Here is a 22,192-nt window from a genome sequence, read left to right as displayed (position 1 = left end):
ATCTCTCCATTCATGCATGTATATAGGTCCTGTTTGTGCATGTGTGTGTATTTTGGGCCTGTGTGTACTATGTAATATGTAAAATAACAGAGTGAAAAAATGTAATTTCCCCTCGGGGATCAATAGAGTGCCTTTCTTCTTCTTCTTCTTCTTCTTCTTTCTTCTTCTTCTGAAAACATTGTATGCAAGAGATAGGCATTACAGTAACAGAATATTGATTCATATTTGATCAGCGCTGACTAGTTTGACCGGAGTTTGCGAGTGATTGACAGCTGCTCAGAGATGGCAGGCTCCAGCTCAGCTCTGATTGGTTGTTTTCCTGCGATCTGTGAAATCTTGCAGATGCCATTAGGAGAATGAGGACACCAGAGGAACATGATTTTTTCAGATTACCTGTCTCATGCACTACTGTCACGATATAGTGACGGTTTTATAAAAAACAACTTTTTTAAATCATATTTGCTCCATTTCCACCCACTGCAGCTTTAAAGGTTTTCCCTGCTGTGGTTGGTAAATGAGACTCAGATCCACCCCAGCTTGAGACAGAGGTTTTGGGGGACTTTGCACGCCCACTCAGCTGCTCCGGACTCAGTATCACCCCCTATGTGAAAACATGCCGGATGTCGGTGCAGCCTCATGATCATCTTACTCTCTGTTTTTCATGACAAGCTGCTTCCTCCTGCAACACAGTGTGACAGGATCAGAGCAGAAGATGTGTCTAGTCTCTTGAGAAGTGCTCCTCTGATGTTAGAGAGGACAGTAGGCGCTGTGAGCAGCCGCTGATAATGATGATGAGAGGTTATTTCCAGAGATGTACCGCGGCTGCTGCTGCACACCTCCGGTAACTGCTGCTGGGAAACCGGGGCTTTCTTCTGCGGAAAGTTTTTCTCCTCGGATGGAAGAAGTTTTGAGACAAGGCGGTTGCCACGGCGGGGCTGTTTTGGTAAGAAGTTTTCACTTTACTTTGAAGTTTCATAAAGTAATGAGAGTAATTTACCATTAAGCCTGTTGTTGTTTGGGACTAAACATTTGAGTTTTCACCCCACGAGCGCTCGTAAATGCTTTGTTTTATTCTCAGGAATTATTGCCACTCATCACTTTTTGTCAATTTTATACATCCACGTGTTTTACATTATGGCTACTTTCATACCCTGCTTTTCTTTTCCAACAGGCCTATTATATGATTAGGTTACTATGGTTATTAAATATCATACAGCCTACAAAATAATAAATTAAATGTCTGTACTTCCTACAGTTTACTTGACTATTTCCATACTATAGTGTACTGTATACTACATTTCAGATTGAAATATTGTACTTTTTACTCCACTGCATCACAGCTGTACAGAATAAGAGCAGTTTATAAAATATGATGTATTGGTACAAATTAAAATTGCCCAACACTATTTAAATGAGTTAAAATTAAAATTAGCTCCACTTTGACAGCTATAACATTATATTTACACGTAAAAGCATCAGTAATCATTTTTCAATAATATTTAAAGGGGCTATTCTGTTGCATAATGAGTTCTTTGTAGCTGATGATACTTCTTTATTTTTACTAAGGTAAAGTTTTAAATGCAGGATGTTCTTATAATAAAGTATTTTTAAATTGTGGTGTTGTTTATTAATACAAATAATAATAATATAATAAGAATTATTGCTGCTCATGTTTTGTAAAGCGTACAGAACATTTTGTACATTCACATGTTTTACATTTCGCTATTATGGCTACTTTCATACCCTGCTTTTCTTTTCAAATATTATATAATTACATGTATAGAGTATGTTATGTATGACAAACCAACGTGTCATATACAAAACATGGTTGAACCATCATATAGCCTACAAAATAATGTACTATTATAGCCTACAAAATAATAGTATGTCAATTTAATGTATGAAATCTATTGTAGCCTATATACAGTATATGAAATTGGCCAAAACGAAACTAACATTATATAATACGTATGCAATATATCGTCAGTGTAACTTACATCTACCCTGCACTGAACTTCAGTACAGTTATATTTCCATTCAATGCTAGACTGCTATACTTGTACTGCATTTCAGAGTGAAATATTGTACTTTTTACTCCACTGCACGACAGCTTATAGACAGTTTATAAAATATGATGTATTGGTAATAAACAAACAGTATATAAATGAGTTAAAATCAGCTCCACTTTGACAGACTATAAGCTTAAAATTATGTTTAAGCATCTGTAATAATTCAATAATATAATAGGGCTATTCTGCTGCTTAATGAGTACTTTATAGTTGATAATACTTCTGCACCTTTACTAAAGTAACATTTTGAATTCAGGATGTTAACTTGTAATTAAGTATTTTTAAATTGTGGTATTGATACATTTAATAATAATAATAATAATAATAATAATAATAATAATAATAATAATAATAATAATAATAATAATAGCTTTCTTTATAGAGCACTTTTCATACAATAAAAATAAAAATGACACACTTTCAATCAAATGATATTGGCGATAAAATAACACAATAAGAGGACTGTAGATGCTAAAATATATTAGTGAAATTAAAAACAGAGGCCATTAAGGATAACAAAAACGAGAGAATTAGTATAGGAACTGCATTTGACTGCCACTATTGTATATAGTTCCTATGGTTTATTTTTAAAAACACATTTTGTTTCCAGATAGAGCAGACCCAACATTCAGAAACTCAAATGTATGTCAAATGGAAACACCACATGAACAACAACAGGTTGACAGGTTGACGTGTCTGACCCACAAAGTGAAACCAGATAGATCACATTGCTTAAAATGTTAAAGAGGTGCCAAATCGTCGTAAGCAGGTACCAGCGTGTGTTATTGTGTGTTTCTCTGCCTGTCAGTGATAATGGAGGAAACCGGCCTCTGAGTGACACAATGTCTTTCGGGGAGCTCATCGAGCTCCGTGACCTGAGGTTGGACAGGGCAGAGCAGATAAGGCTGACGGACGGCACACTATCGCCCTGCTCGCCTCCACGCCTGGAGAGAGCCAACGCCCTGAGGATCAGCCCGGGGAAGGTCCCGGACCTGCTCAGCCGGGTGGGCATCATCAGAGTCCTGAGCAGCACCCAGGACCCCCAGCTCACTGAGGAGAAGGGAGAGGGACACAACTTCCAGCCCTGCAGCCACGCTCAGCCCACGTGGTGTGACCTGTGTGGAGACTTCATCTGGGGCTTGTACAAGCAGAGCCTGCGCTGTGTCAGTGAGTAGCCTGTGTGTGCATATGCATGAGCAGAAATGAGAGCAACACTGAGAGTAGGATGAACTGTGGTTAGACAGAGAAAGATGTAGGTGCAGGCCAGAATAACCCTTTACTCAGCCTGATAACATAGAAATCCCGCCATACATGCTCTCTATTTCGGAAGGAGCATGCATGCATGCAGTTGCTTTAGTGGTTTTGGTGATGTGATCCTTATCTAGACTGGTTGGTTACAGGCCTATACGCTCTTCTTGCTCAAGACTCATCTTAGTGTTGCAATAGACTTGAACTTCCTTTTCAGCAACTGAAACCCACTGAAATGTAGCTGCGGTTTGTGTAAAGCATTTAGTGTGCAGGAGGAAATGGTTTTTTTTAACAGTAATCTAAATATTAAACCGCAATGAAATCACAATAATAACTCTGACCACCCGGTGAATATATTTATACAATTGGACATTTATATGACACCTGGTATTTTGTCATGATCCCAGTATTGTATATCTTAGTTCTATTCTATTTCACAATTCCACTCAACAAACGCAGTGTTGCTAATTGTGTATCTGAAGACAAGTATTTGCTATTTCTTTATGTATTTATACTATATTTTACACTCAGTAGCCACTTAATCAGGTACACCCGTACAATCTAATGCAATCCAATTAGGGCTGTCAATCGATTCAAATATTCAATCGTGATTAATCGCATGATGGTCCATAGTTAATCGTGATTAATCGCAAATTAATCACACATTTTTTTATCTGTTCAAAATGTACCTTAAAGGGAGATTTGTCAAGTATTTAATACTCTTTATCAACATGGGAGTGGTTAAATATGCTTGCTTTATGCAAATGTATGTATATATTTATTTTTTGGAAATCAATTAACAACACAAAACAATGACAGATATTGTCCAGAAACCCTCACAGGTACTGCATTTAGCATAAAAAATATGCTCAAATCATAACATGGCAAACTGCAGCCCAACAGACAACAACAGCTGTCAGTGTGTCAGTGTGCTGACTTGACTATGACTTGCCCCAAACTGCTTGTGATTATCATAAAGTGGGCATGTCTGTAAAGGGGAGACTCGTGGGTACCCATAGAACCCATTTACATTCACATATCTGGAGGTCAGAGGTCAAGGGACCCCTTTGAAAATGGCCATGACAGTCTTATCGCATTAACTTTGATAGCCCTAAATCCAATACAACTGTTCTACCATAAAGTCTACCTTTATGATGTCTATAATGTTCAGTTCTTGCTGACATTGTCAGAAATATGTAATTTCAATTATACAGTATGTTTATTATTGAGGTCATAGCATATTTAAGGGATATTAAGTCCGAGATCAGAACGGTGTCCACAGCAAATGTCTGCTATAAAGAAACAGCAGACCATAGAACGCCGTGATTGACCAATCAGAATCGAGTATTCAACAAAGCCGTTTAATATAAAGGTGGTGTTGTACTGAGATGCATTATATTCAGAGGTCATTCTAATATTCTACCCCCTCATTTATGTAAATGGGAAGGACAAAAAAATAGAAACACTACATAAAGACGTCCAGTACAACACCACCTTTAACTATGACCTCAATAACAAACATACATTTGATTTTACACATTTCCAACAATGTCAACAAAAATGCAGGGGAAAGCCAACTTTCTGTATAGTACCTGCAGTGACCAGTACTGGCCAGAGGAGGACATCATCTATTGAGAATTGCCCTCTACAGTACAATACACATGCATGTTTACTGTTGACGATGTCATATTTATATGGCAGTGTTTGTCTAGGTGATAGCAATAGCAGGAGATTGGACAGTACGGTTTGTCCACCGCTTTGATCCAGACTGAAACATCTTACAGTAATAACTATTAGATGGATTGTCATGAAAGTTAGTACAGAAATTCATAGTCTCCAGAGAATGTATACTGGTTTTGGTGTCCTTCTGACTTTTCATATATCGCACCACTATCAGGTCAACATTTTACTTTGTCCAGTACTTTTGTTTATTATGGAAGCCCTAACTCTGTGACCTTCTACACGTACAGATTGTAGATTCACGTGCCACTACCGCTGTCGTGCCCTGATCCGGTTGGACTGCAGCTGGGACCGAGGCTCCGTGTCCGACCACACATGCGTTGTGGAGCACACCATAGAAACAGACACAAATGTGGTAAGGACCTTTGTATTTTGGCAGTATGACTAGCTTAGTAATCTTCTATCATAAGCAGTTTCTTCACAAAAGTGGTCGTAGTCACTGTGTTTACTTGCTTTTCAACATCTTGTGCCACTTATGGTTACCATCAAAATGAGACAGTGAGTGAGGAATCTGGTAGCTTCTAGTTTGCATGTTAGATTATGTGCTGACTGGTAATTCTGCTGGACTGCTTTAGGGAACAAAATCAGTTGTTTAATGGCCAAAAATGGGAACCATTTCACATGGCAATAAATCCAGTTCCAGTAACTGCAAACTGGGGAAGTTTGTTATTGTTGAGCAACACAAAATGTTACAGGGATCACCTTCTGCAAGACCTGGTTCAGTTTATTTATTACGCAGCTTTGCTGAATACTCGATTCCGATTGGTCAATTATGGCATTTTACAGTCTGTTATTTCTTTATAGCAGCATGTTGCTATGTATAACAGACCGTTGCTATGGGCGCAGTTCTGATGTCGGACTCTGGTGGACAGTTTTTGTCTCAAATTATTGATGTCTTAAGTAAGTAGCTGTGTAATAAGTGGGATAATGTACAGCGAGCAGGTCATTGCTGTGAAATAAACTCTCTCAACAATGACCAGCTTGCTGTACATTATCCCTTACTTAATTACTACAGTGAAAAATCCTTATGCAGAGTCCATGAGCATGCTGTCACACCCATTGTTTTATACATTTATGAAAGCAAACTCAACAACAAATTTAAATTATAAAAATCAGATGACATTTTTTATCAGATTGTATCATAAAATGTGTTGTTAGTTGTAGAGTTTTATGTTTTATTAGCCCTTGCTAGTTTTTATAGGGGCAAAAAAACATTGAAATACACCCAATCCAGATGAACAGTCAGATAAAGTCCTGGCTTCTGTGAATCTAAAATCTTACTAGAAGACTCCTCACTGTGCTTTTCTGCACCACAGAGTTATTTATGAAGAGGGGAGTCAAGGCTACGAGCCAGTAGCTGTTCAAGGCAGCAGGGTTTGGTCTCTTGGTAACAGGTTTTTATTCCGTCTCTATCAAAACACCTGTTGCTTATTAGAGGATGACTGGAATGTGAAAACTCCAGAAAGCTGTTCAGCAGTGTATGAACGGTATGACGACATGGCTGGATATGTTCTCAGTGCTTGTGTTTTTGTTTGCATAGGCCTTTTACACAACAGATGTTTTCACTTGACATAGCAGGAAAAAGCACAGGTGGAACTAATATACTCCATTGATGATGGCTCTGTTATAGTGCAGTGCTAGTTAAAGTACCAGAGCCATAATTAATGTCATTAAATTACATCTGTGTTTGTCCTGCTATGCCCTAAAATATCTGCAATAAACACTGTATTACCAAAAAGGCAAAACTTACAAACTAACAAAAAAAACAAACATGCAAGACAATTGTATGACAATTATTTTCACGTCAAGGTTTGTACCACTGAGATGTTTCACCTTTGGTTCAATCAGAGTTTAATGTAAGAACAGCTGGAGGGTTTCTGGGTGTAACTATGTGAACTCATAACTTGGGAGTATTTCCTTCTAGTACACATTAGCCAATACTGGTGCTGATAGCCAAAAAAGATATGCCCAATGTACAAATGTCTTCACCTGTTGGACATGTGCCCTTTGGTTTTTATGTTCTCAGTGTTATTACTTGAATTAACTAAAAGAGTACGCTATGGGTGGCTTGTTCCAGATGTACAAATGAAAAAAGGGGATTGTTTATTTGTGTCAAAACCATAGTTACTGAAAAAAAGCGTTTTATCTCAGCTTTAAATGCAGAAATTAATTTTTAATCAACATACCTGTTCATAGTTTTCCGTAACCAGATTCTCAATGCAAAAGCTATAAACGTGGTACTGAGTATTCTTAGTCACAGTATCAGATTAAAAAGAGTTTACATTGCAGCATATGCAAACTGAAAATTAGGGATGTAACTTATTTGTTGTGTTTATTTGTTATCTGTTGAATACTGATCTGATAACAGATTTAAAATCTATATATCTCACTGTTTCAAACTCATTGGAATCATTTTTATTTAACATGAGTCAACGGGAATATAACTGATTACATAAACATATCATTTTATGACACTGACAAAGAAACTGTTTATTGTGGATCAATATAAATCTGGCATCCCTGTTGATTTAATTATATACAGTAGATTGACTTCAATGGCTTTGGCTTCTCCAGAGCATTTTCTCAATTATTTGATTAATTGTTGGATTAATTGTTTGTCTTTAAAATGTCAGAAAAATATGACAAATGTCTTTCAAAATTTCCCAGAGTAACGTTCATATTGCAAATTTTTTTTCCGACAAACTGTCCAAAACTCCAAAATATTTTACATATAATGATAGAAAAAAATGAAAAGAAATTGGTTTTCAGGCCCTTCCCTATCAGTCCATGCCAAGTCGTATATATCAGAGCTTTCAAATAAATCAGTTTCCCAGTCGTAATTACTTGTTTACAATAAGTCGGACACAACATTTAGGCGGCATAATGAAGGATCCTATTGAGTTGCATTATGGGAATTGTAGAATCCAGTGTTTGAAGAGCTACTAAGCAGTAAAAGTTAGGATATCTCGCCCTCTGCTGCTTTGATTTTGTTTTCTTTTTTGTCTTCCTCTTCCTTGAGTCCCCTAGTATGGAAGTCTAATCACTGTGGTAGGCCTACCCCTATTTTCTGTTGATCGACGTATCAATTCATTGACAGAAATATCACAACCACATCAACTCAGTGATTCTGTTTGCATATCTAAAGCCCTGTTCAGACCTGGTATTAACATGCATCCTCAGTGATCGGATCACAAGTGGACAGCTCTAAGTAGGCTACAGGTGTGAACGCACTCAAGGCTCATTGAGGACGGATTCAGATCGGATCTTTCAGACCACATTGAGAGGTGGTCTGAGCCACATATGGCCACATTCTTTTAGCAGTGTGTACGTGAATGTGTCCTGGGCCACATTAAGGATCGCCTACTCAACTGATGTCCCGCTGGGATCTGTGGGATCTCACTGCGCTCCTCATGTGACTAGACAGGCTCTGTGCTCTACTGTATCCTGTCGGTACAAATGTATTTAATTAAAATATATCTTATCTATAGGCTACATATCTACAGACTATCAGACTAGGCACAGGAAGTGCATTATTATCATACTGTCGAAGATGTGTCAGTGTTTTTGTTCGGGTGCCTTGCACGGACCTGACATCCGCCTGCTCGCTCTCATCCTCGGCTCTCTGAAGCTCTGAACCCGCTGTTGCCGGGCAAAGGCAGCGGTGCCGGCGGCACTGGGGTCCCCGGGGACCGCTAATACAATAACCTTATATTTGTATGTTTATCAAAAGGATGTTACTACTGACATTCATGTAATATTATGTCACAACGTAAAATCTGTTTACTAAGTGTTTATTTGCATGTAGAGCGGGGAAGTGAGATATGATCACAAGTGGTCACTCAAGATGCATGTGGACACGCATTCTAATGCCAGGTGTGAACAGACGTACTTAAAGCTGTCCACTTGTGATCCGATCACTGAGGACACATGTTAAAGGGACTGTTTGTAACTTCTTCCACGTATAAATCAATCCGGGTCGGTGTCCCATGTGCGCTCTCGCGTGGCTACGCTGTTCAGGCAAGACGCCAACACAAACTACACAGAAGCACCAAAACCGCAAATTTCTATCTGGTGAAGCTCGTCTTGCAAAACAGTGTTGGCCAGCTCGCTCCACCTCACGTGCATATGCGCACACTACACACTGCAGAAGAGTTAGTTTAGCTCTGAGAATATCTAGTAAATGTACAGTGTACGTTTGTGCAGAAATAAATGCTGCAGCTCCTCCAGACCAACAGAGGTTTTCCGTGTCTTGTGAAGTGACGGGGCTCCACAGGGAGAAACGTTATCGTCTCCGACCGGGTGCCGGTGTCTCCCTCCGGCCGCGGTCGGGAGGCTGAAGCAGGAAAAGCCAACACTAGGATCAGCATTGATTCATGGAGAGACCTTCGTCTGGTCAGCTAACATTACTGCCAAGCAGGTAAAATATAGAGTGATATTATGGTTTTAGCTGACGTGTGTCGCCTCACTGTTTTGAGCGATGCTCGTTCATGTCTATTTAGAGCGAGCACAAGCGCGAGCAACAGGACGCTGACTTTCGTTGAGTTAACGGCCACAGGTGTCGCTGTTAACAAGCATTTCTGATTCTCACAAACAGTCCCTTTAATGCCAGGTCTGAACAGGGCCCAAGTGATTCTGTTCGCATATTTATGGTATTAATGGCATGGTTTTCACCACACTCAAGCTTTTCAAACTAGATAAGGAGAAATTTAACTTTACTCGACAGTCTAAGTTTTAGAATTTATGTTTGGTGTCTATGAGTTCACATATCTGCTTACAAACTCATAAATTGAGGCATAATAAGACTCACGTGTTGTCTGTGGCTGTGTGTGCGCTGGTGTGACCACACTGACCTATCATCACATGACAGACTGGAGGGAGCAGCAGCATCCGTTGAGGGTGGGGGCTCGAAGGGAGCCAGCAAACTGTGGGCACTCTCGCGAGATTGTTAAAGTTGGGCTCGAATAGTTAGTTTGTCGGGCAGCGAGTCTCGCGATATTTCAATTTGCGGGCTCCCTTCTGGACACGACCCCGTGATGAGAGGGAGGGATGAAGTCGTTGGTACTGCCCCTCTCCGTCCAATCAAGACCGGCTCCGGGGGTTTTGTGTATTTTCCAAACTCAGCTCAACGGCCCCGGCGACCCCATGGGGCGGCCCCAGCTCCGGGTCTGGGTGGGGCCTCGGCTCGGCGGGGGAAGGAAGCAACAGGGCGGGGGCCTGAATATACATCCTGTTTCACACAGACTCAGTTGGTACAGTGAAACGTGGCCCGGTTGAAGTCAGCGGAAGAAGAAAAAGTCGGTTAGACCGTTGTTGTCAAGGCGATACAGAGATATTCAGCCGTTAGAGAGACCAGACAGTTAACCGTTGAAAGTTAGCCGTTTATTTCCGTTAATCAGAACATTCCAGTCAGACTTGTGCTCGTAAGGTTCAGTATTGAGCTCACTGAGTGATTCTTTTTCACACTTTAACTCGTCGTATCTTTAGTTTTGGGCTCTAGTGTTAAAGGTAGTACCGGTAGACAGCATGACAGACGCGGCCAGCAGCTCGGACAAGTCTCCGTCCTTCGAGATGACGTGGGGCAGTTCCACCAGCTCCGGTTACTGCAGCGACGACGAGCCCGAGTCAGAGTTCGAGCAGTACTTCACCGCCCGGACCTCCTTCTTCCCCAAAACACGGAAAGACAACGTTAAAGCTGACGTTAATGCTAACGTGAAGAAGGTGAGAAAGTAGGAAAAGTAAAGTAAATTAACTAACATAAACGTTGGGCTTTAATAAAATGTGAAAATGGGAAGTGAGAGCAGAGAGCTGGGTGATGAGTGGTTCATCATAACTAACGTTATACTCTCGCGATATTTGATATGTCTGCTCTGTGACAGCTTGTTTAAGTTGAGTACTTTGTCCACACTGTTAGGGGTCATGATGTGTTGCTCAGCAGCACCCATGTGGAGCTGCTGTGTGTGTGTGTGTGTGTTTTGCTCATGGGCACCCCAGCAGACGGGAAGCTTTTGCCATGTGAGCTTGCAGGGGAGTTCAGGTTCCTCCAGGGAACCTATAATAAAAAGCCTTTGAGCACTGGGAAAATAGAGAAAAGTTAACAAATATGACTAACATAAACATTGGGCTTTAATAAAGCCTTAATGTAAAAAAAGGGGAAGTGAGAGCAGAGAGATGGGTGATGGGTGGTTCATCATAACTAACATTACTCTCGCGATATTTGACATGTCTGCTCTGTGACTTAAATTGAGTACTTTATCCGCACTTTTAGGGGTCAAATGTCATGATGTGTTGCTCAGCAGCACCCATGTGGAGCTGCTGTGTGTGTGTTTTGCTCAAAGGTACCCCAGCAGACAGGGTGCTTGCCATGTGAGCTTGCAGGAGAGTTCAGGTTCCTCTTTTCTGTTTTGAGGAAACAGACTTAAGTTGTGGGAACCTATAATAAAAAGCAGTACTGGGAAAAAAGGAAGTTGCTGGTTTTAGCTTAGAAACTCAATCAGTCAGTGCATCTTTTTTTATTGTAAGGAGCACCCACAGCTTAGAACTACCCAAATGTCATGTTTTCTGACGCACACACCCTCACATCTCAAGTTTCCAGCCAACAACACCCACCGTTCAGGTTTTTCTCACACTCATTTCTCAATCACAGATGATTCATGTATTGTTTTGGAGATGTTCATGTCCTGTTCCTTTTAGTCACCCACACCCACTAAGGGATCGGCTTTCTTTATTGAGAAACAGATGCGGTTTATTGTAGAAACATTCAACCTTTTCTGTCTCTGTGCAGAAGCCATTATTTGCGTTGTTGGCACTGTCGACTGTGTTTTCGATAACACAATTCTTCTGCGGGCATGTAGGAACACAGTTGTTGCATCTGTTTTTCCTCCTCCTGTTACCATATGAGAAAGCTCAACATGGCCCTCCTCATATTGATTTATTGACTTGTTAACAGCAGCACATTAACTCTGCAGTCCTTCAATCTGCTTGAGGATTGCTGCTATTGATCTTGTTCTGCTTGACGTTGATTTATAAGCTACCCGGCCCTTTTAAAGCTTGCAACTTTGCCTGATTTGTTTTTCATTAGACAGTCCGGGGTCATGAAAATAGATGGAGGCAGGGTAGAGTTCAATGCATTTTCACAATTTTGTATAAGAAAAGTATCAATGCAGCATCCATAGATGCTGGATATTGAAATTGTGTTTTACTCCTCAGGAAACCCCCTGCTCCTCCCTCGGGGAATTATCTGGCATACAGTGTGGAAAATAAATTAGTGCTGCTTCACAGTTCTGTTGAATTTCCTCTCTACACAGGAAATACCAACTGGTCAGTACTCTCAGGACAAGCCCTAATAGAGCTAACGGTCATGCAGATGGTATAGGCCAAATGTGCATGACTGAAACATGACTGCGATTGTGCGGTTGATGAGGCAGCTGACTTCACAGGATGTGTCTGTAAAACAAGGGAGGGCTTTGTCTCCCCCCCACTTGTGGGAGCCGGAGAGGGGAGGCTATTTTTACATGAATACCAAGTTTAGGAATGCAACGCAGAACCGTTTGTCGCAGTCATGGCAAACAGCTGCAAGTTGGACGAACCCCTCCTTCCTCTAACCCCCTCATAGGAAGAGGAATCAGAGCAGTCCAATGGGATTGGACAGAGCTGACATCATCGTTTTTGCTTCTGCTACGTTGTCAGGAAGTTGAGAGTTTGATGCAACTGGTGCTCGCTGATAGAAATAACGGGGGCTTACCAGAGAGTCAATTAGCAACACTTCCCTTTTCTAACCAAAAGTGATGGGCGATACCAAACTTTTTGTTACAATTTCACTGATACCAATACCCATACCGATACTGATCATTTCTTAAATGGGTACGTGATTTTTCAAAATTAATTTTTAGAGAAAAAGAACCCCATAATTACACTTAAAGGCAAATCACAAAAGATTTATTACAAAAGCAAATGTGACTACAATAATTAAAAAAAAAAAAATGTTTGTGAGTGTAAAAAAAAAAATTCCACTATTTTATAGAAATACTGTGATTCAAATGTATGAGCCTCCTTATAACTTTCAGGGTGTTTTGTTTTTAAATGTTTGAAGAGGCTACTCGCGTTGCTGTGTGGCACTTTATTGTCACAAATAGTGCATCTTGTCGTATTTTTATCTACAGGTGTGTGTCAAATTATATAATTTTATTATCGATACTTTTTTTAAAGTAATTGATACCATATGAGTAGCTTGTGAGTATCCCGCCCATCCCTGCTAAGTAACATTAAGCAATATTTTTGGAAGAAGAACTTGTTAAAATCAAATTTGGATTACAGACTTGCTTTAACATGATAGCGCCACACCTTCTTCCAACTTCCTGTGTTAAATGTCATGCAATAAAAACACCCATTCTCAATTCCTGAAAAACTTGTTCTGAGACATACAATGTTTTTATACAACAGCAGCATGTTGTAAAGAGATTTTTACAAAACATGACGTTTTTAAGAACATAATGTCACAACTTGTGGACGTATCCAATGTCCATTCACATACTCTGGTGTGTTGTTTGTGTTGCGCCGTGTGGTTTGGAGGTGAGCACTGACACCTGGTGGTCTAACACTGTAACTCCTCCCTGTCCCCTCCAGGATGAACAGATTGAATGGGGAAAGCAGGAGTTGACAACTGCAGATATCCAGCAGAAGGTGAAGGAATACAATGCTCAAATCAACAGCAACCTGTTCATGAACATGGTGGGTAGTGATGAGTCACAACAAATCCATGCATTTTAATGTGAAGGTTTTTTTTCCTTCAGTGTAACATTTTTATTTTCCTCTACAGAACAAGGATGGATCCTACACTGGCTTCATAAAGGTGCAGTTCAAGTTGGCGCGACCTGTGTCGGTTCCACCTCCAAAGAAAGGAAGTCACGATGCTGCTGGAGGGAAGAAGGGCAGCGGAGTGAAGCGCCGCACCTCTTTCTACCTGCCAAAGGACGCATCCAAGCACCTGCACATAAGCTCACGCACCTCGGCTCGCGAGGTCATCGAGGCTTTGTTGAAAAAGTTCACCGTGGTGGACAATCCTGGCAAGTTCGCTCTGTTTGAGCGCACCGAGCGTCACGAGCAAGGTATCACTCCCGTTTCATTATGTTCACACGTTGAACTCCTGCAGTGTTTTTAAATGAAAATGTGCCCATTAAATTGAGTCTTTTTGTCTGCCTCTTTCAGTTTATGTTCGCAAGGTGTCTGATAATGAGCGTCCCCTCCGGCTGCGTCTGAATGCCGGGCCCAATGAGAAAGTCCTCAGCTATGTTCTGAAGGAGAATGAAACTGGAGAAGTCAACGTGAGTGCAACATGAATACGAGAATTAAGGGATCCAAACCATTTGGTTAGTTTATAAACTGTACATACCCTAATGCAATTTTCTCTCTCCTTACAGTGGCATGCCTTCTCCATGCCCGAGTTGAAGAACTTCGTGCGCATGCTGCAGCGCGAAGAAGAGGAGCACGTCAAGCAGATAGTGCAGCGGTACGCTATAGCCCGCGCTAAGATGCGGGACGCTCTGGCTGGCTCAACCCCCGGCTGAGACGACTCTGCGTTCGTGGGGTTAAACGTGCAACTCTTGGCTGGAAAATCATCTGGAAGATGACCAGTCATCGCTGCATCCAAAGATCCCAGATAATGCAACTCAAAACACCTCTTGGGTGAACGAGAGAGTGAGACAGGGCGCAAGACAATGAGAGAGAGCTAGCGCGAATGTGCGTGTGAAATGATGCGAGAGATGAGAAGTGCCTTACACCTGGAGAGTCTGATGTGCCTGATGTGCCTGAGAGAATTGAGTTGAGAGAAGCGACACTGGCAGATGAGACGCTGGTTGTATCCAGTAATTGCTACTGGGTACCATCTGATTATCCCGTGTACCTCAGCTGTGTCACTTTAACTTTAAAGAAAATGTCAGTGAAGGTTTTGGCATTTTTAGGTATAAAAAAAATATGCTTATTATACATTTGTAGATGAGGTGCTAAAGTCGAGCCCTGAGTAGTAATTGAGCTGATAATCCATACTTGCCAACCCTTCCGATTTTCCCGGCATACTCCCCTTTTTCATTGCCCTCTCCCGGTTTCCTCCCGGGGGTCCCAATTCTTCCACATTTCTCCCGATTTATGGTAATTTTTCACACCTTTTTTTTCCCTTTTTCCGCTATCTCAATTTGTTTCTGGCACTGTACAGCGTGTACAGGCTTTGAGCTGTGCTCGCTGCACATCAAAGCATCACAGCAAAGCCGGCGCAAAGCTAGCGCAAGCCATTGGAAATAACGTGTTTCAGAGCGCAGTGGTGCGTCTGAAAGGGCCTTCAGTGAGTGAGAGAAGGAGAGGGAGATGGAGAGCTCTAAGAGAAGGAAATACTCACGCGGGCAAAGAATGTATGAATGAAAACTGATGAATATTAGTTTATTTCAGAGATTCACACAAGTTTATGCCAGAGGGATGAATTATTCCGTTTTCTTTCCTGAGAATTAAAAGTAAAATTAAAAGTAGGCCTATTAAACAAAAAATGCTGTTGCAGTATACTTATTATTTTGTTATTTTAATTCTTTTAAATCGGAATCAGGATGCAGGAAACAAAGTCTCTGAAACTCTAGACCCCCAGATTCCCCTCCTTTGGTCTTGAAATCCTCCCTATTTTTGAGGTCTCGAAGTTGGCAAGTATGTGATAATCACATGTCTGGAAGTAACATTTCCTTTTCATTTTTTTCCAGAATACGAAATTGGTAACGTGTCCAATCCAATCATGACATTACAGCCAAGTTTAGATAAACTCAACCTACCATGAAAGCCACACTTCTTAATACTGACATTTTTCATCTATCCTGTTAGAAAGTTAAATACACATTTGATGCTGAAAGGTATTTGGATTTTCATTTGACCCAGGCCTCAAAAAATCTGCCGTGTCCTCTCGACACCCCTGATGGGTGCAACTCGTTGTTTTTTTATTTTACCGTCAAATTGCGAGTTTGACTGATGTATGAACATTTGTATGGACATTTGTATGCAACTATGAATGTCAGAGAGAGAGCAGTGTCACTCTGGTTGACTGGAATCTTGAATGAATATTGGTATACATGTGTTTCACTAGAAGCTGTTTGTCATTCCTTTATATCTTTGTTGTTTTTCTGTCCTTTAAAGAAAATATTCACTATCATTGTATCCGTCTATGCACATATTTACATGTTAAAGCAACAATTCAAACTGTCGTGACACGTGAACTGCGTTCAAGTAAAGAATTTCCCAGTTCATATAAGCTTTTGTATTTCTTCAGATATCATAAATGAATGTTAAAATAGCACTAAAAGTAAAATATGTGCCCTATTTTATGACCTTGCCCCTTAATTAAACACTCAGAAAACAAACCCTTAACCCCCACATTTCTAAACCTCGAGTCAAAATGCATGTTTATCTTTATTTATTTATTTTTTAACCTTTATTTAATCAGGTAGTACTCATTGAGATTAAGAATCTCTTTTGCAAGACAAAACCTGGCCCAAGACAGCAGCATTTAAACATACATTGAACTTTCAGACTGCCACAACATAAAACAAATGCAAAGTAAATACATAATATCATACAAAACACATTAAAATCAAGTGTTAATGAAGCCAACGTTAAAGTGAGAATAATCAGAAACACACACAGCTCCCGATTGACTCTGCTTCTAGGTCAAACAACATATATTAACCCCCCTGACATGATGATCATTAAGTAGTAAATACAGTGTGTTTGCTTTAACAGTGTAGGTACCGCCTGTCTGTCACATATCAGCTGATCACATCGTAAGGGACCATAACAGCTAACGCTAGCTCAACGTAGCCGCTGGTAGAAGTTATGAAAGGACATGGCGTTTAATCCTGTTCGATAAGGTAGGACATTAACCAGGAAACATGTAGTTTAATGATGATCCTGTGTTTGTTTAGGAGACACATTGCTGCCCTGCCTTAGCTAGTTATCGCTTAGCTAGTGTAGCTAACCTGCGTCAGTGGCTAAGGAAGCTAACAGGCTAACTCACCTCAGTATGCAGGTACCGTTAGCTCCAGTTAGCCAGCTGTTATTAGCCACACTGGCCTCATATCGAGAGGGTGCTTTAACGAGGCATGGACTGTGCTTTAGGTATAACATGAATGTTGTGTTTATGCATTAATATAGCAAATGCACATGTAACTAATAGGATTGCTTGCGTTTATGGTCAGGTAGCTTAGTTGTATGGCCTGGTGTGTTAGCCTCCTCTTAAGCTAGCATAACGTAACCTAAGAAACCAGTCAGGTTTAGTGAGCTGATGTTGTTATAGTACAGTACAGTACAGTCTCTGAATCAAACTGACTCATTTCACAGCGTCAAATGATCATTCATCACTGTGACAATAGCATTAACTGTGCATTAAATCTAGTGTATTATAGCCTTTCATCAAAGTCTCACAGGTAATCACACAACTAGCTGAACACTAAGCAGTAAAGCAGATAAAGTCTGATTGGGAATGTGTGTTTTTTCTTTATGTGCTTTTTTACTTTTCAGATCCTGGCTTTGGTTAGGAACTGAGAGAGCGTCTGGCCTCCAAACCAGATTGAAAGCTTTACCTGGAGACTAACTATGTGTTATCTCTGAGAGAATGGGTGGAAGTGGATCCAAAGCCAAAGGTGTCTGGCCTTTCTCGGGCAGTGGAGCTGGAGGAGATTCAGCCAGTGATGGGAACGAGCAGTCTGTGGCCCGCCTCAAAGGGTCCAGAAGTGCAACACCGTTTGTTTTTACCAGGAGGAGGTAAATTATACATGATTGCAAAACTGGTAAAGGTTGGGTTCACTCAAATTACAACATATTTATTATGTATTCCTAGTGGAGGTAGTTTGGGTTTGAGGTTTTCCATCCATCCATTATCTGTAACCGCTTATCCCATTCAGGGTTGTGGGGGGGCTGGAGCCGATACCAACTGACATTGGGCGAAGGCGGGGAACACCCTGGACGGGTCACCAGACTATCACAGGGCTGACACACATAGAGACAGACAACCATTCAAGCTCACATTCACACCTACGGGAAATTTAGAGTCAACAATTAACCTAACCTGCATGTCTTTGGACTGTGGAAGGAAGCCGGAGAAAAACCCGCGCTAACACGAGATATCAATATCTGGGAAATACAATGGAGGTGAACAGCTATGTAATAAAGGCATTTATGCCTCTATTATATAGTTGAAAGTAGAGCTGTCCCCGAATACCTTTTTTGGGGTTTCGAAGCTTCGCGACGCAGTGCAGCAGACTGATATGTTCTCTGTTTGTCTCCATCTCCCCCATTTCAATGCCCGAGACAGCGCTGCTGTCGCACTACTGGGCACAAACGCACCTCTTCACACAACAAACGTTGATATCCGTCAGAGAATAACTAATAATAATTAACGTTGAATATGAATAATGCTGTGGGATTATACTTTATTTCATGGGCTATTTGGGGAGTTATACATTATTATTACATACTTAGATAAAATAACAAACAAAAACGAAGCATTCGAAAACTGACTTGGAGGTTGATTACTATGGCAACGTTCGAAACTTTGAAGCATTCAGGTCAGCCTTAGTTGAAAGTAGAGAGATGACACAAAGCGAGGGGAGAGAGAGATGGGGAATGACATGCAACAAAGGTCTCAGGGCGGACGGATGGAACCAGGGATGCTGCGATCCATGGTGAACATCCTAACCCCTACAGTAGGCCACCAGGGTGCCCTAAACTAAAATAGTCCCAATGTAAAACTGTCCACAGTGAAGCATGTGGATTATACTGAGTTTCAGAGGCAGATCAGTTCAATTTAATAACTTTATTGATCCACAGTGGGGCAATTAAAAAGAGTAGATAGCAGAGCACACACACAGCTCAATAAAACATAGAAAATATTAAATAATACAATAAATAATTAAAATACATAAAAGTTAAACGTGCATAGTAACAACTGAAAGCGCTAGGAGTTGGGAATTTCAAAACTTCCTCACATTAAACTTCGCTGGATGCCACTGGGGGTAAGGGAGAAATTTACTATAGTGTTTTGAGTAAACTGACCATTAGTGTTGTCATGATACTGAAATTTCCAACTTTGATACAATACCTTGAAAAATATCGATTTCGATACCACAGGGAAAAAATTTACACAACATTGAGGGCGTCAAATTTTCGATTTCTATAAAAAGATAAAACATATCTCCCCCGGGAGATACTGTGGGAGGTGCTGCGGGAGTATGGGTTGAGGGGGTCAGTCCTCAGGGCCATCCAATCTCTGTACGCCAGCCAGGGCTGCGCTTTGTCACCAATCCTGTTCGTGCTATTCATGGACAGGATATCGAGGCGTAGTCGGGGGGAGGAGGGTTTGCAGTTCGGTGTGCTGAGGATCTCATCGCTGCTTTTTGCAGATGATGTGGTTCTGTTGGCATCATCGGTCTGTGACCTCCAGCACTCACTGGATCGGTTCACAGCCAAGTGCGAAGTGGCTGGGATGAGGATCAGCACCTCTAAATCTGAGTCCATGGTTCTCAGCAGGAAACCGATGGATTGCCTACTCTGGCTAGGGAATGAGTCCTTACCCCGAGTGAAGGAGTTCAAGTACCTCGGGGTCTCGTTTGCGAGTGAGAGGACTATGGAACATGAGATTGGCCGGAGAATCGGAGCAGCGGGGGCGGTATTGCATACGCTTTACCGCAGCATTGTGACGAAAAGAGAGCTGAGCCGGAAGGCAAAGCTCTCGATCTACCGGTCAATCTTCGTTCCTACTCTCACCTATGGTCATGAGTCATGACCGAAAGAACTAGATCGCGGGTACAAGCGGCCAAAATGGGTTTTCTCTGGAGGGTGGCTGGCGTCTCCCTTAGAGATAGGGTGAGAAGCTCAGTCATCCGTGAGGGACTCGGAGTAGAGCCGCTACGCCTTTGTGTTGAAAGGAGCCAGCTGAGGTGGTTCGGGCATCTAGTTAGGATGCCCCCTGGGCGCCTCCCTAGGGAGCTGTTCCAGGCAAGACCAGCTGGGAGGAGGCCACGGGGAACACCCAGGACTAGGTGGAGAGATTATATCTCCACACTGGCCTGGGAACGCCTCGGGAACCCCCAGTCAGAGCTGGTTAATGTGGCCCAGGAAAGGGAAGTTTGGGGTGCCCTGCTGGAGCTGTTGCCCCCGCGACCCGACCCCGGATAAGCGGTTGAAGGTTGAGTGAGTGAGTGAGTGAGTGAGTGATAAATATTAGTGTGTCAACTGTCTGTCGGAGAGAAGAGAGACAGCTGGTACCCATGTATTGATACTGTGGAAAATGAGTATTGAAACAGTTTCAAATATTCAGTATCAATACGTCTCAATACTTCGATATTTTTGACAAAACTACTGACCATATAATATTCACTTATCTCTGATCTGGTGCAAGTTTCCTTTTCTGACTTGCAGTTTTAGACTGACGGTTACTTGCTGTGTTGGCAGCTCTTTGTACTACGACGAGGACGGTGACCTCGCCCATGAATTCTATGAAGAGACGGTGGTGACAAAAAATGGCAGAAAAAAGTCCAAGTTGAAGAGGATCCAGAAAAATCTGATTCCACAGGTGAGCTGGGCTCAAAGTTTGGCAGAATCCATCTGGTTGAAGGATGTTTCGAACAATTTGTCAATTTTAATATTTATTTTTATTTATTTTTTTAGGGAATGGTGAAGCTTGACCACCCCTGTATACATGTAGATTTCCCCGTCGTCCTCTGTGAGGTGTGAGAAGTTGCACAGGACTGATCTACTATGAAGTGCATCCACAGGTGTACTCTTCTCGGAGCAAAGTCTTGTCCTAGTGTCCAAGCATTCAAGTCAAGACTGGAGCTGTGGTCTGGAGAGAAAACGGAAAATCAAACTGTCGTATAAAACTGATATATATTGAATGAGATGTTATACATTTGAATTCAACTTTGGTCAGATGGTGCCCTGTTCACAAAAAATCCATATTTTGATATTCACAAAAGTAGTGTCGGTACAGGTTGTGTGTCCACTACCCAGCTGATATGTAAGCAGAATACATCAAATGAAGTTGTATTTCTCTTGTGAGTTTCTTTGCAGGGAAAAACATCCTTGATGTGAAAAGGCTTTAATGGTTTATGCCTTCTGTGAGCCGTAGAGTGAAACTGTATGTGTCTTTATGTGTACATGTGTGCACTTAGGTTTGTTTGAGTGACTGTGTGTGAGAGAGGGACTGAAGATGTAGTTACAGGGTAGGATAATGAAGGATTGTGAAATTTATTGTATATATAGTCATGTTCTGTATTGTCACGTCTGAGTCTGTCTCAGTTACCGGAGCTCAGACCTGCACTAGTGAACATAATGTATTGTAAATAATATCAGATTTCTTAGTTGGAAATACTTGAATAAATGGTTTACTGAGCTGAATATCTTGAGTCAAGGCATTTTTCTATGATGTTGTTCATTGCTTCCTGTTACCGTTGAGTTGTGTCCAATCACACATAACAATATTTGACTACTTGGTTTCATACACATCTTACTTTGGATGTTAACTGATGAAAAGGTGCACATTTAAAGGAATATTTCAACATCCTGGGAAATAAGCATATTTGTTTTCTTGCCGAGAGTTGGATGACATGATTGGTACTCTCGGATTAAACAAACAAGATAGCACGTGGATTAGTGAGATTTAGAGGTGCTGGTAGGTGGATTTAACTTTGAACAGACCCACGCTAGCTGTTTCCCCCTGTTTACAGTCTTTATGCTAAGCTAAGCTAGTCGGCTGTTGGCTCTAGCTTCATATTGAATGCTCAGACATGAGAGTGGTATCAATCTTTGGTAATAAGCAAGTAACCTATTTGAAATTTCTTTGGAATTACTTCCAAATTACCCAAATATTAACCTCAAATTTATCAAAAATTACTTTATTATAAACATTATTTAATAATTATATACTGCTATTTCCCAATAGCTGGTAATTTATTTAATACATTTCCAGGAAAAGAATACAAAGTTAATTGATATGCTTTATTTCCATGTCTGCTGATAAATAAATAATAATTAGCAAATACCTTATTTGAAATTTCTATTAAAACTCCCTGAATCATGACATTAGCTACCAGTTAACATTTGTTGAGACAATA

At 41.1% G+C, this 22,192-nt stretch overlaps 2 protein-coding genes across 4 annotated transcripts; both read left to right on the top strand.

Moving 5' to 3' along the window:
* Window positions 1-610: 610 nt before the first annotated feature.
* LOC119486786 (ras association domain-containing protein 1-like) lies at window positions 611-15,447 on the top strand. 2 transcript variants are annotated; one of them, XM_037767177.1, is made up of 7 exons: window positions 611-943; window positions 2,878-3,236; window positions 5,288-5,412; window positions 13,680-13,784; window positions 13,873-14,161; window positions 14,262-14,377; window positions 14,474-15,447. In XM_037767177.1, the coding sequence occupies exons 2-7, from the start codon at window positions 2,912-2,914 to the stop codon at window positions 14,618-14,620; spliced, it is 1,107 nt and encodes a 368-aa protein (XP_037623105.1). In that variant the 5' UTR covers window positions 611-943; window positions 2,878-2,911; the 3' UTR covers window positions 14,621-15,447. The 2 variants fall into 2 exon arrangements, with proteins under 2 accessions (XP_037623105.1, XP_037623115.1); XM_037767187.1 differs by lacking the exons at window positions 611-943; window positions 2,878-3,236; window positions 5,288-5,412 and adding an exon at window positions 10,131-10,775.
* Window positions 15,448-16,604: 1,157 nt separating this feature from the next.
* Window positions 16,605-21,476, top strand: tusc2a (tumor suppressor 2, mitochondrial calcium regulator a). 2 transcript variants are annotated; one of them, XM_037767200.1, is made up of 4 exons: window positions 16,605-16,951; window positions 17,601-17,843; window positions 20,532-20,652; window positions 20,748-21,476. In XM_037767200.1, the coding sequence occupies exons 2-4, from the start codon at window positions 17,695-17,697 to the stop codon at window positions 20,811-20,813; spliced, it is 336 nt and encodes a 111-aa protein (XP_037623128.1). In that variant the 5' UTR covers window positions 16,605-16,951; window positions 17,601-17,694; the 3' UTR covers window positions 20,814-21,476. The 2 variants fall into 2 exon arrangements, with proteins under 2 accessions (XP_037623128.1, XP_037623136.1); XM_037767208.1 differs by having other exon boundaries at window positions 16,605-17,198.
* The last annotated feature ends 716 nt before the right edge of the window (window positions 21,477-22,192 follow it).

This window comes from Sebastes umbrosus, chromosome 1 (assembly GCF_015220745.1).
Source record: "Sebastes umbrosus isolate fSebUmb1 chromosome 1, fSebUmb1.pri, whole genome shotgun sequence".
NCBI classification, from domain to species: Eukaryota; Metazoa; Chordata; class Actinopteri; order Perciformes; family Sebastidae; genus Sebastes; species Sebastes umbrosus.
Note: the sequence above shows the minus strand (reverse complement) of the source record. Positions and strands in the feature narration are given on the sequence as shown.